This window comes from Malus domestica, chromosome 07, assembly GCF_042453785.1.
Source record: "Malus domestica chromosome 07, GDT2T_hap1".
Taxonomy (NCBI): Eukaryota; Viridiplantae; Streptophyta; class Magnoliopsida; order Rosales; family Rosaceae; genus Malus; species Malus domestica.
The window spans coordinates 30,071,081-30,085,750 of NC_091667.1; the positions used below are offsets into that span (position 1 = coordinate 30,071,081).

General features: G+C 37.4%; 2 protein-coding genes across 3 annotated transcripts; one reads left to right on the forward strand and one right to left on the reverse strand.

Moving 5' to 3' along the window:
• Nucleotides 1-4,829: 4,829 nt before the first annotated feature.
• LOC103432817 (arginyl-tRNA--protein transferase 2-like) lies at nt 4,830-9,047 on the forward strand. The gene is made up of 6 exons (XM_008371020.4): nt 4,830-5,278; nt 5,772-5,810; nt 5,991-6,141; nt 6,632-7,774; nt 8,065-8,371; nt 8,495-9,047. The coding sequence occupies exons 1-6, from the start codon at nt 5,131-5,133 to the stop codon at nt 8,609-8,611; spliced, it is 1,905 nt and encodes a 634-aa protein (XP_008369242.1). The 5' UTR covers nt 4,830-5,130; the 3' UTR covers nt 8,612-9,047.
• Nucleotides 9,048-9,855: 808 nt separating this feature from the next.
• On the reverse strand, nt 9,856-13,044 carry LOC103432818 (protein yippee-like). Of its 2 annotated transcripts, none has more exons than XM_008371022.4 (6): nt 12,810-13,044; nt 12,480-12,603; nt 11,447-11,490; nt 10,376-10,484; nt 10,237-10,292; nt 9,856-10,147 (listed from the first exon to the last, which is right to left on the reverse strand). In XM_008371022.4, exons 2-6 carry the CDS (start codon nt 12,573-12,575, stop codon nt 10,063-10,065), a joined length of 390 nt encoding a protein of 129 aa, XP_008369244.1. In that variant the 5' UTR covers nt 12,576-12,603; nt 12,810-13,044; the 3' UTR covers nt 9,856-10,062. The 2 variants fall into 2 exon arrangements, with proteins under 2 accessions (XP_008369244.1, XP_008369243.1); XM_008371021.4 differs by having other exon boundaries at nt 12,480-12,707; nt 12,810-12,947.
• Between the last annotated feature and the right edge of the window lie 1,626 nt (nt 13,045-14,670).

Genomic DNA, 14,670 nt, shown 5'->3' on the forward strand with positions numbered 1-14,670 from the left:
ATCTCACACTATACATGGAGGATGCAGGAATATTTGTCATCAACGGTCTTAAATTACCTGGAATGGATCGCCTTATATCCTGCAACCAACACCGAATCAAGAAAAAATTATGTACAACAAACTTGTATCAAATATTTTCTCTAGATTAAAAGTAAATTTTGACTGCTTATCAAGCACACTGGGGGGGGGGGAATGAGGGAAAGCTATCTTCTACAACAGAGAATATGAGATACTTCTACAGAAATAGCATGCACAACTTTGCAACGAACAGGCGTTCTAGTCTCAATTCGCTGGGAATGTACACTGACTCATAAAATGGAAAGATATGCTTACCATGTGGCGTATAGCCATATCAAGGGATTTCTTTGAAAGTGATCTACCAAAGCCTGAGCTGTCTGGGGATGAAGCTGACTTCCCGGAGTGGTTACCATGAGGAGAATGTTTGTCCTCTTGCTTCGGTGGTGCCAGTTTGCGCATATTTATTACCCTCTCGACCATTTTTGTTCCCATTAAAACAGGGCTCACGTTGTCATTAACTTTAGAATGTCCACGACTGAATGCAGGAACGGAGCTCCCACTAGCATGACTAATGCCATTGGGAGCCCGTCCTCTTGAAGGAGAGCATGATTGCCGTCTTGGTCTTACATTAGGACCAGGCTCAACGGAAGATGATCGAGAACTGGGTGCTCCAGGCCTACCTCTAGTGGCTGAAAGTGGTCTGTCAGGAAGTGTTGTCCTTAAATTTGGCGGGGCCTCGAGTGAGAAACCAGGCATTTCTGAGGGCTTCCATGGTCTAGATTTTACTGTTGGGGATGCACCACGTGATGGCACTGGATTTCTTGCTGCTGCAGGAGCTGGCTTGGAAATTGAAGGTGAGGACTTTGACAGAGGAGCTGATACACTAGGGGTAGGGGATGGCATGGACGGTCGACGAGTTGGTGTTGATGCTCTTGATGCAGGCTTGGGTGGGGGTACAGTGGGTCTGGAAGTTGGTGTTGAAGATCTTGCTGTAGACCTTGATGGTGTAGAGGATCTTGATGGTGTAGAGGATCTTGAAGGAACTGTAGATTTAGTTGCAGGAGTTGTCGATCTATTTGCAGGAAGTGTGGATCGAGTTGTGGGAACCATAGACTTAGGGGCAGAATTTATGGACTTGTTTAACAGCAAGGTTGATCGAGAAGTAGGGGTTGACGATCTTGAAGGTCTAGGTGCTGAAGGCAACGTGGGGCATCCATTTGGTGTTGCAGGTCTTGATCCTGGACCCCCGGACGATGAAGGCCTCCGGGTCCCTGAATTTGAAGAACTCAACCCAGGGGAAGAAGTTGATTGTCTAGACACTAAGCTGGTCCTAGCAGCAGGCTCCGGCTGGGGGTTTGCTAACTATGATCACAATGAAGAAATGGCTAAGTAATACTACATGAAACTCAAGCACAATTAGAATTTAGAACTCAAAAATGAGAAACTGAAAACCACCACAAAATTTACCCTTTTATAAAGACTGATAAACGAGAGAAGCGGCATATTCTATGAATTACAACATTCTAAACTCAATAGTTGTTGAATCTAGTAGTTAGATGCTAGATATGTAATTTTCTCTTAAATGCACTTTCTAAGTTAAGCAACGTAAAGTTTGAGAGATGAGAATGAATGTCAATAGTTCAGATGTTCATATAACTACAAATTAAGCGCCATATACCAAGGATATCTTTTGCAACTTTTCTGCTTTAAAAAGGACTAAAGATGGATGCTAACTTCCAGAGCCTTAAACTCCCCTTCACATGCTATAAATAAATTACAACCACTTCAGATGTAGAACTGCAACCCAGTTGATAAGGAAATTCTTACTCTAGATTTGAGTGCGGTGGGACGAGCCTTTGGGGTTCCAAGTTGACTCATTACGGTTTTATGCGATTCGATCTCCAACGAAGGAAAAAGAGGAGTCCCGGGTGGAGTTAAAAGCCTGAAAGAAGAATAAAATAATAATACCGACTTAGAACACTTATCTCTACCTAATAGTAACACTGCTAAACTGAAATTTAATATGCATTTGAAGAACAGAAGCTGTACAGACTTCTTATTTTAGTTAAACACTTCAATGGCCATGCTTTCCTTTGTCAAAAATTTATTCCCCCTACAGGAACACAGCACGTTTAGGCCACCCCAACAGACCTCACATTAGGCATGTAATCAGCAGAAATGCATCCACGGACTATATCACCAGTGTATTATTATACTGCTGACTCTATCCAGAAACTTTGCAATCCAAAATATTTCATATGATACGCGTAATTGAAACAAAATCTTCAAACATCCTATAAAGGATATGGTAAACCTGATATAAAAGTTCCATAACAGAGGGAAAAATTTCAGAATCGTAAGCATACAAACCATAGAAGTTAAAAAAAGGTATGGCCTATTCTGCTTCTTTATTATCCCATCAGAACTCAGCTAACAAATAACTTCTATGTTCTAGAAAAGGAAAACAGATTATGGCATTACCAATCATAATCATTCTTGTCATTCTCAGAATTGAGAAAATCATCAGCACCGGTCTTGCGTGGAGGTGCCGGCGTTGATGAGGAAATATTGAAAATGGGAGAAGTTCCGGGTTTCGTCCCTGCAATGTCAAAGTTACCATATCAGAAGCAACCTTAGTAATCAATATCAAAGCCGAAAATGCGAAACATTTCCAAACAAAATTTAATCTACAATCAGTACAGACTATTTAAGCATCAATTCAAACCAAAAAGCACATTACTGATTCACAAAATCGAAATGTGAAAGCCTCTACATTGCACACGAAAACCTAATAAATTTAGGCACAAAAAGTATACCTAATGGTGCATCGAACTCTTCAGAGCTGTTAAGAAGAAGATCGTTCCGTTCCTTCTCGCGCTTCTTCATCTCTAGGAACAAAGCGAGCTCTTCTTCCTTCTCCTTCCTCACAGAGGCTCTGAGCTGCTGCCTCTGCTTAATCATCGCTTGCATTTGCGAGTCCTGAGCCCTAAAACTCCGATTCATCGCCATAAACGCTAAGTCCACCGATAGTAAATGAAATAAAATATCTAAAACCTAATTTCCAACCACCACTGCGTCGCAGTCGTCGCCGAAACGAAGCTCAGCTACCGATAGATCTGAAACCGACGGCCAATCGGTGCACAAATTCGACGGCTACGAGTCGGCATTTCGGCTCCGTTTTCTACCAATCGTGAAGTGCTGCGTAGGAGTGTGAGAGCACTTAGAAAGATGAAAGCTTGGAGAGTCCTCAGAGGTATGGAACCGCCATTAAGGAACTGAGCTCCCAAGTGCGTTGAAAACTAGACGAGAAGAGAGATTGAGCTCGGAGGAACCGCCATTATTGCGGAGCTGAGCTCGAGAGGCGGAGGAAGCGAGCGTGAGTTGCAGTGAGAAAGCTCGGAAGATCGGAGATTTCACAGTGGAGATGGAGAGAGAGAGTGAGGGGGAAGAGGAGGAGTGGCATTGAATGGTAATTTAGGAGAAATTTGGAGTCCGAAATTGGGAAAATGAACGGAGGTGCGTACTGTGCAGGTTTTGTTGTTTCTCTCACTTAAAGCCTACGTTTTCCAGGTCGTGGGTTTTGGTGGGGATATAATCACGATAATGCCCTTTTTTTAACTTATTTATTTTTTGTTTTTGAATTTTGAAGTATTGTATTTGCAGTTTAAGCCCATGTATTTTTGTGTAATTCTGATGTATGGTTTCGAAGATTTTCTTGGTTTTGTGATGTATATTGTTTTGTTTTCTTGTCCCGTGAATCGTACGAGAGTAACTTCGACTTAATAATACAAAGCCACCTGTTAGTTTTCATTCAATTACACTATGTTTGGATGAGGGAAATAAACTTGAAATTTTGGTAAAAGTTATAATTTATAAATTAACATGCACAAATTCTATTGTTTGGATTCATAAACATGGAAATTTAGAATTTCTGCGTGGAAAAAAAACTTAAATTTGAGACCTTCAATTCCCAAGTTCAAATTCCATGTAAATATGTGTTATTTCTCAATTTCTATGATTTAGAGTTTAAAAATAACAAATTCAGTGTTCAATTCCATTGTTCTTTTAGATTAACCAAACAAGAAAATTTACAAATTCTTGAAAATAAAATATTGTCATTTCAATTTCCGTCATTTTAAAATTCTTTAATAATCCTAAATTTCATCATCCAAACATAATGTTATATTATGTTACTGAATTGAGATGTTACCACAGCGATCTACCAAGTCAATTTAAGTTCTCGTCTGACACCTCTATATTGTAGCTTTGAGTATTTGGTTGTACCGGTGACCTAATCGTTTTGAATTTAAGAATTCCTCCTTGATTAGGGTTAACCCCCTATTGTAATTATTTTAACCCCCTATTGTAATTATAGAAATCTCAATACTCACATTACTTAAATTGAGAGGTTTTCTTTTTTCTCTAATGTGCAATAGCAGTGTCTTTTTTAAAATCTCTAAATTAAATTACATATAGTTATGAGTCTTAATTACGTTATTTTATTTCTCGATCAGAGTATTAGAAATAATATCTTTCTTTTTAAGTTATTTTTCTCATAACTGAGATTGTATAAGAGGTAAGGGTTGACCAAGGACTAATTAATTAGTAAAGTCTTCAAATTTAAATTGAGATTATATAAGAGGTGTAACTAGCTCTCTTAATTTTGCCTAGTTTCTCTCATGTAAAATGTTCAAGGTAAGTTGAATAAAAAATCAATTATATTTCAGATCATTTACTAAAAATATGACAAATAAGACGACAAAGTTTCAAATCTCAAAATTATATATTGACAATAACATGTCTGAGCGCGTAACAAGAAGCTAATAATGTACACCGTAAACTTCTAATTTGTCTGTATAACCATATAATACTCCATTTATTTATTTTTGCTGGTTATTCATTTTTCTCAACCATATATTAAAAAAAGTCAGATGCACAAATGAATTAAACAATTAAGTACTGAAAATCGGCCGAGGAGATCAATAGAGAAAGAGGGAGGGTCGTCGTACGGCTGGTTATTGGGCGCCACGACGTCGTTTGGAAGCTAAAACGCGGTCCAGAACGTCCGATGCAGAGGCGGAGCTGAGCGGAGAGAGAGGATCGAATCGGAAAATGGCTGGGAAGATGAAGAAGGGCGAGGCGAGCAGTAGCGGCGGCGGCAGTAGTAACCACAGAGGAGAAAGCGTGGTGGTGGACTACGGCAAAAACAAAAGCTCCTGCGGCTATTGCAAATCCGGTGCTCGCACCAGTATCTCTCACGGTCCGTTTCTCTCATCAACTCCCTCGCTCTCTAAAATTTGTTTGGTTTTAAGCTCGTAATTTGGTTGATTTGTCTTGCTAATTAGATTTAGAACAAGTTTAGGAATTTGATTGTGTGATTGATGGAGCCCTTGGAAAACTTGAGCCTTTGAAAATGGTTTTCTCCGTATAGTTGTTTGTTTGTTCCCAAATCGTTGCTAATTATCCAAAATTTTGTAGATTGGAATCATTGTGTTTAATTCCATGAATAAAAGTTACTGTGATCAATTTGCAAGTTAGTTATGAGGTTTCTAAGCGATTCGAATTTGGACAGAAATTTTATCACAAGAATTTGTTGTATGCAAATTTTTGGGTTTGAGAGTTGGGATGTTAGGCCAATTCTAAGTTGCTAACTATAGCTCTGTTTGCCGTCACCCGTGTTAAAACTTCTTTTGCCCTTTTGGGGATAAATTTAATGTCTGATTACATTCTTAACTTGTCTTCGATTTTTTCAGGTTTGTGGGCACATAGCATTACGATCAATGACTACCAAGGTTTGCTTTTTATTGGCTTCCCTTTATATCTTGTGAACAATACTACTGTTATTGTAGCGGTAACCACGATAAGAAAACACTCTCGTTTGACCCAGAAAAAAAATGATAAAGAACTCTTGACAAATTTGTTATACCATTTTACTGCTTACAATGTTGTCTTGATTTCTTTTTTCTTTTCAGATCTCCTTGACCGCGGTTGGAGACGATCTGGTTGTTTTCTTTACAAACCTGAGATGGAAAGAACATGCTGCCCTGCTTATACTATTCGTCTGAGAGTAGATGATTTTGTTCCTTCTAAAGAGCAAGTACGGGTGTCTAGACGAATGCAAAGGTATAGTTATGTTGCCTTTTATTCCCCCACCTCTCCCTAAAAAACAAAGTTTACAGTATTGTTGTCTGTAGATTGAGAATTACAATTCTTTTGGTACATTTAGTATAGTTAATCAGTTATTTATAATATAGAACCCCACCAAAGATGATGTATCATGACACTTTCAAGGTTGGAAATTTATTACTGCACAAAATCTGCTCTAAAGAAAATTCTAATGTCGGACAACTATTATGCAATTTTCTAGGGTTTTTGAGTGGGTCATGGGCTAATTGATGTCGATTACTTTCAGTTATCAGTGGTGTAATTTTACTATGATTTCTTCTGTATCATTATTAAGTTCTAGCAAAACATACATTTAATTCGATAAATGGGGGTAAGGCTAGCCGACATTCACCTCTCCCAGACCCTGCGTAAAGCGGGAGCCTTGTGCACTGGGTACGACCTTTTTTTTTATACTTTATCCTGATCAATGAAAATAATCTATGCCTAGGTTCTTAGAAGGTACCTTGGAATGTAAGAAACCAGGGGAGTCTATAGAGAATCCAAATGCTTCTAAGGACACATGCAGCCATACGCATCTTGAAGTTTCAAGCTCAGCCGCGAAAGAATCCTGTTCCAATAACAATGAAGAGAAGGGTGGGGAAGAAAATATTTTGCATTTCTTATCAGATCAAGTTGAAAATTCTGTTCGTAGTTGCTCTGAAAGTGGGGAATTTCCTGACATTCAATTTCCAAAAGTTTCTGTTAAAAAGGTTTTACAAGCCAAAAGAAAGCTATTGGTTGAAGGATCAGAAGATCTCTTATACTCGAGCAATATTGCATTCCAAATAGCGGCTACTATAAGGAAGTCGTTACCAGGTGAGAAGGATGCCCACCAGGGAAGATTATTGACGAATATTACAGATGAAAAGGGGCCATCTCCAAAACTTATTGCTGAAAAGCTAGAGAGTTCCTTGAATCAATTGGCAAAGACATCTGGTCTGTTAGTCAGGGCTTGTAATGGACATTTAAATTTTTATTCTGCCACAAAACAAGCTTCCTCATGTCAAAGTGCTCAAACTGTTAGCGTCGCTAAAGGATCTGCTGCTAGGTCTGAAAGTAAAGAGTGCAGTGTGAAAAATATCTCTCAATATACTCCAGTAAAGAGGCGGAGGCTTGAGATTCATTTGAAAAGGTCCAGTTTTGATTCAGAAGAGTATGCTTTGTATAGACGGTATCAAATAGCAGTGCATAATGATACCCCTGAACATGTTACGGAAAGCTCATATAGGAGGTTCCTGGTTGATACTCCCTTAAATTATGTTCCTCCAAAAGGTGATGGTACAGTTCCACCTTGTGGCTTTGGTTCTTTCCATCAGCAATATGTGATTGATGGCAAACTTATTGCAGTCGGTGTTATAGATATCCTCCCTAGATGTTTGTCAAGTAAATACTTATTTTGGGACCCAGATTTTGCCTTCCTATCACCTGGAAAGTATTCAGCACTACAAGAAATAAATTGGGTGAAAGAAAATCAAGCCCATTGCACCACTCTTCAGTATTATTATCTCGGTTATTACATTCACTCTTGTAGTAAGATGAGATACAAAGCAGCATATTGCCCGTCTGAGCTACTCTGTCCTCTACGTTACCAGTAAGTTCCCTTTTGCTTGCACCAGCTGACCGTGGAAAGCTGTTAATAGTTTCAAGTTACTACTTAGGTTGAAAATTGTTCTTTATACATCAGTCCTCTACGTTACCAGTAAGTTTCCCTTTGCTTGATAATGACACACATGCAAGCTGAATTTTTCATATCAGACCAATATATCTACTTTATCTACATAACCAATGGAAATCATTACTTTTCATATTAATTAAGAAAATCTTCTCGTGCCCTGATATCCAAATTTTTCGGTGGCTGACAAACTGAAATTTTAACACCAGGTGGGTTCCTTTTGATGTTGCCAAACCTTTGCTTGATAAAAAACGGTATGCTGTTCTATCTGATGTTTCCATTCCGCAAGATAAAGCGTCCTTGCAACCTCATGTTTCTGAAGAAGACATGGAAGTGCAACATGATGACATTGGGAAAGAAGACACTAATGATTTTCTTATGTACGACGATGGAGGAGCGATTGACTCTGAATATGAAAGCTCAGACAACGAACAAAATCTGGTGTCTGCCGATGTAGAAGATGGAGATGTTGGTAACATTTTAATCGGGTTGAAGGGATCTCGTGTGAGATTCAAGGTATGTATACTCAAGCTTCATAGAATTTTCATATACCTGATTTAAAACTACTGAAACCTCCCCACCCAAATTCCAACCCCTTATTGTGCATTCATTTACTTATTACACTGGTTTCTCTTGAAGGATATAATGTTCGCTTTTGGCGCCTCAGAACGGAGTTACTTGGAGCTACAGCTGCATAGATATACGAGGGTTGTAGGCAAAGAGCTAGGTGAGCAAATGGTTTATTCGCTCGAGTAATTTGGCTGTTCTCAGGACTCTTCGATGGATTTCATCAGAAGTGAAAGATTTATACATTGCGGTTGGAGCCGGCTTTTCTGCCTGAATCAACAACGCCTGGTCATTTTAGCCGGGGCTAAACCCGAGAGCCAATGTCGAATAGTTTGGTTCGGACGCTTGTTTGCTGTTCGAATCGCCTGTGTTCAATATCCGACAGACTCCTTCCCCGGATTCATCTTGCAGTTTGCATGTTTTTTCTTGATGTCAAGTTATATCTATATGAAGTGGTAAATTTATCAGAGTTGCCCAAATGCACAATTAAGCTTGGATTTACCCATTTTATATTTTATGTAATATCAGACTAATTTTGTCGCCACCATTACGTAGACTATTAAATTAGAACAGTTGCGACTCAAGGATGAATAGAAACTTCCACTCAAACCTCTTCGCGTTCAAATCATTGAGTTTTATCTTTATGATTAGAACTGTTCATATTATAAATTATTCTATAAAGTTATTTATGCAAAAAATGAATTAAAACTGGAGTCGTTCAACCAATCTATTATAGCAACTACATAGACGGTAAGTAATATTTTTACCAAATATGTTCCTCTGTTTTTATACGGTTAGATAACTAAACAATCTTAATTTTAATTTATTTTTTACAAAGACAATCTTTGCATAGTAATCCAGCAACGAATAATATTGAGTAATAACTCTTTCTCATTCTTTAGAGAGGAAAGTATCCACCGAATCATTGGTAAGCTGTTTTTGCGGAATTATTGGCAGCTGTTTCCCAGAAATTTCTTTTTTCCTACCATAAACAAAACTTAAATAAATAAAAGAAAAAGAAGAAGGTCGGTGCTTAATTACCTGCGGCGGGGCCCTTTGTATGATTGAAAGGATATTTCAACGTCAGCAAAACTGTTGTTTCCCGCCAGATTGAACGGATTAATTTCGGCGCATGAAGATGTTCGAGTCAGTTTATTTTTGCTACTGTTTCTTGACGTGCACGGTATTGGTACAATTAACTAAAATAAATCTAAGAAAATAAGATGAGAATATTCCCAAATTAGGAAATCAAACAGAATCAACCATAATCATGATTCATACAGCCCGTACTCATCACAAGAAAATCTGTCTCGTAACCTGATGAGAGAAATAGATATAATGAGATTACTCCGATGTTAGCTAAGAACGCCTCTGTCACAAGCTTTATAAGCAAATCTATTTTCGATCAATTACGACGGTGAGGCAAGTGGGAATTTAATTGAACTAGAGATTGCATTTGAAGAGAGGTTACATACAACATGATCAAATTTGAACAGAATCGAATGTTTTACAATTTTGTTATTGCAGGCAAGTGCAGATAGTTGCCTAAATTGAGGAATCAAGAGCTTAGTAATTCACATGAGTGGAAGAAGAACAATGAGATTTGAAGAATGTACAATTGAGTACGAACGGGGAACCGATCAACCTTCGTCTGCATCGCTGCTACCGACTTGCGCTTCATGACTGGCCCAAAAAGTTCTTCCTTCCGGACCCGACACCTTAATCCTGCTCAAGAATGAAACTCACAACCTTATTTTCACAAAACTCGGATTAGATTAGAATGTTAAATTTTCTTTCTCCGCATGTCTACTGACCTCTCGAGTACGGATTTTCCTTCCTTGTACTTCTGGCCCTTTTCGTGGGCAGTCTCCTGAAAGAAACCATCAAAATGAATAACGGCAGAGAAAGAAATGTATAAATCCTGATAGTTCTAATCATGGCTCGTGATCTTACATATTTCCACCCCACTATCGATCCACACCCAACGCAGAAAATGTCAGCAACTGTGTGCAGTCCGGTCATCATTGCTCTATCTTCACACTCCCCGGAATATACATTCACTCTGTAATATGATTGGACACACGAATCATATATCTAAAACAATGTATTAAAAGCGTGAGGCGTGGGCGTGGCGTCCGAGGGATAGCCCAGCCTAGGCGTGAGTCAAAGCCTCACAGGACTTAATTTTTTAATATATACACCGTACACATAAATTATATTAAAAAAGAAGAAGATTATTAATCAATAATCATCCTGAGCACACACATATATTATAAATACATATACACACACATATATATACATATATTATATTATATATAAAATAGAGGATGAAAAGCACAATGAGCACACATATAACAATGCACGTAAACGGCACACACATCCATTATATAAAAAATAAAAATTAGAAAACAAGGCAGAGAGATGATAGTGCAAGGAAGATGTATGAGGTAGTTAAAACCCTACCCAAAATTTGGGTTTGGGAGTATAACAAAAAATAAAAAATAAAAAAAATCCCTTGAGGCGCACCTAGGCGGCTCTGGCGACGCCTTCCGGCGCCTTCCGCCCACTCCCTGAAAACAGAGGCGGCAACCCTCAAGCCCAGCCTCATAGGGCGCCTAGGCGCGCCCTGAGGCGATTCTTTTAAAACATTGATCTAAAACCAACTAACTGCAAGCATATACCGTTCAATGACAAATTTCGTTGAATGAGCTTGCATACAAGCATTTTAGACTGCATTATCCCGCACCTTCCATACTTTCAGCTATGTTGAGAAATATTTTGACAGACTACAAATGAAAAGTAAAACTCACAGACTGAGCGCTGGAAACTGTTGGCGGCAATTCTCTCGTTGTATATAAATACAAGAAAAGAAAGCAGATTTTCAATGAAACGGAAATAGACCGGTATCATATGATCAACAAATCGCACATGCAATCAATAAATGTTTCACTATTTCAACATCTTGCCTGTAATTTCCATATCAGACATGGTAAAGGTGTCCAAATATTAAGAAAAACTTACACCTTACTGAAGAGATAAGCCTTCCCATGCCTGCAGTAAAAAGACTGAACGAAACACAGGCAAAACATGTAGTCAGAAAATGCACTTGTATTCAAATTTGAAATTACCAACCAAGAGTTATTTGACGCCAAATGAAATGGGAAAATAAGGGCAATCACAACAAAGAAGAACAGAACAAGCCTTAGTTTATACCAAACTATTACCAACATGTATTCTAATAATCATCGTTGTTTTATACGTTGTCGTCAAAACTTCAAAGACAGCACAGACTATAACCATCTGTCAGTTCATTCTAATAACAGCGCTATGTTCTCTTACATTATTACTTGAGACAATACAGATCCACTCATTCACGGCCAAATGCTTCGAAAAGTAGTTGTGCACATGGACGTAAAGACGCATTTGAAAGCAATGAACAATGAAAACTATGAAAGCATACACCACCATGTCCTCTCTCAGTTGAAAAGAGGAACAAGGCTTCGATTGAGTTCTAGCTGTCCTCTTCACTAAAAACTAGAGCCAAGTTCTTCCGGCACTCCCGGCCGCAAGAGAAAAGATAAAATGCAACATCATGTTGGTCCTGGATACAAGTTCCAGCTTATGATATAGGATCCAAATGCCTTCAATAACATCCCTTATCATCAATCCATATACTTCAACCGACACCCTAAGAAACTACGAGATACTTAATCAGATCTTCTGCTAATAATATCATCAAGCACCAAAATTTACCCTCCTTACAAGTTACTTTACATAAATGATAAATGTTGCTTTACATTTCAAGTCCAACAAAAACAAAACTTCCCAAAGTAACGAAACAAAAATCACAAAAGCAGACCAAGTAATACAGTTGACTAATCACACCGTCAAAGAACATGCACATCATCTCACAAGATAAAAAATTAAAAATTAAAAAATAAAAATAAAAATAAAACAATTAATCAAAACCCGGATGAAAAATTCAGCAGAAAATCACAAAAAAATATAATAAATTGCTACTGATTAAAAGATTGTAAAAGATCAAATTAACCACCTTGGAAACTACGTCATCACAAAGAGCAAGATGGGTGCGGCAGTGCTTGCAGCTGTAGATCTTCCCCTCTAGACTCACCACAAACAGCCTCCCCATGCCTCCACCGCACGCCCAGAAAAATCCTCTAACCGCCCAAATCCCAAAACAAGATGAAGATTCAGGGAAATGGGTCGTCGTTAATATCGAAGAAAACCCAGAAGAAGATTGATTTTTTAAGAAATGAATCAACTGAGACAGAAAAATATGGGAAAAAGGAAACCCAATTGAGGAAGGAAACCGCAGATGCAAGAAAAGAAAGAGAGAAAGAATTTCTGGATGATTATATTTTACCTTTGCCTGGTGAAGTCTCTGTTCTTGCAAGAAATGCGGACGGGGAAAGGAAAGCTATCACATTTCACCTTCCCACAATTAAATCACTTTTTATGTTAAAGTGGAACCTGACAAGACGTGAAATCTACGGTTTTTGCCCTTTACAACATAAAATATTCAATTATTTTTTGTTTAATCTTAAAAATATTTTCTTATTTTCATAGTTATTGTTTGTTTTTGCAAACCTCTGTTTTATACTTTACTCAAATTTAAATCTACCCAGGTATTATGTATGGTTTTCTTTTCAGGAAAAGACGGAAATTCGAATTTAAGTGCAAAAGAAAATACGGCACCTTCCATATGGTTTTTGTTGGGAACGTTTTAGGGCAAAATTCAAGGTCAAGGGTTTTAATCGATCTGATCCCAACCTTCAAAGAAAAAAATTTGTGAGGTTTGGCTTGTCATTGAACTTTTCTGATTGACGCTAGATTTTGATAACAAAGTTTTGACTTTTTACGATTTTTATATGAACAGTTATTGTTTATGAGATTTGAACTTCTGATCTACCTACACATTACGAAAATTAGGTGTATCCAACTTTTTTTAGATAGAAACGTATTGCAACCTCTCGAAGTCCATTTAGAACTCGACAGTTTGAAATTGGTGCTATACCTATATTATATACCAAAGATTTGACTCACGATATATTTGTCAAAATATATCCTGGGTAGTTTTATTTAGCTAGTCGGAGTAAAGAATAAGTTGAAGGGTTAAGATGCGAATATGTTGAGTGTGGATTGCAAAATTCCAAAGGTAATGGAATCAATCTTGGACGACCATTTTATCAAGGGAACTTTAACGAAAATCTTTTGGTACTGTTTATTTTAACGAAAATTCGTATTTTTACACTAAAAAAATCAATCATGATATTATTCACTTTACCATTTATTTTGTCATTTTCGTTAAAACTCAAAATTTTTAAGTCATTTTCATTAGTTTTCATTTTTATCAATTTTTCTTTTGGACAGTATTCTCCACACGCTTTTTTTTTTTTTACACTCTTTTATTTTATGTTATTTTATCTTTTCAATTCATTTAATTCGATAATTAAAAATAAAAAATATATATGTAAAAAAATTTAAAAAATGTGTGGATGGTACTACTTTCCTTTTTCAATTTATCTGCAATTATTGGAGATCTAGAGAGGGTGGGTGGGATGTGAGTATGTAAAAGACACCCTTAAGTTGGGCATTTTATTATACTCTGTGCTGATAAGATGTTTTAGTCAGCTAGTGCCCGCTGAAATTGCAAAGCAATTTCTTATATAAATGGCCAAATCTTAACCACTTCATTTGTTTATATCGCATACGTGAATACACTGTGCCAATGATTGAAGTTCAGGTGATACAAGGGAGGCTGAAATAGGTCTTGAAGTTGAACCGAGACCCTCTTCGAATTTTTATGTTTGGAGTTGAAGAATTTGGAGATTCAAATTGTTGAAGAGTGAGATAGAGAGATCAGAACTCTTGATTTGTGTGAGTTGAGCTAATAGTATGAACTAATAGGACAATAGAATTAAAATTGAGCAAGTCAAATATTTCGTTCTGCGGGTTGTGAAACAAAAATTTGGAGAGGATCTCAATTCCCTATAACTCCACAACTTCATTGAACAAAAAATAAAGTCCACTAGTTCTTGAACTAACAGAAGTATACAACTCTTTGAACACATTGTCCAAAATATGCTCATCGATTTGTTTGGCCCTTATTTAGGGTAAATAATGCCGCACTAAGATTTTACTGAAAAGCTACTTGCTAATAAGTAGATAGTTTCTCACATGTTAAAATGTTTTACGTAGATAGCTTCACATATATTGCAAAGTTT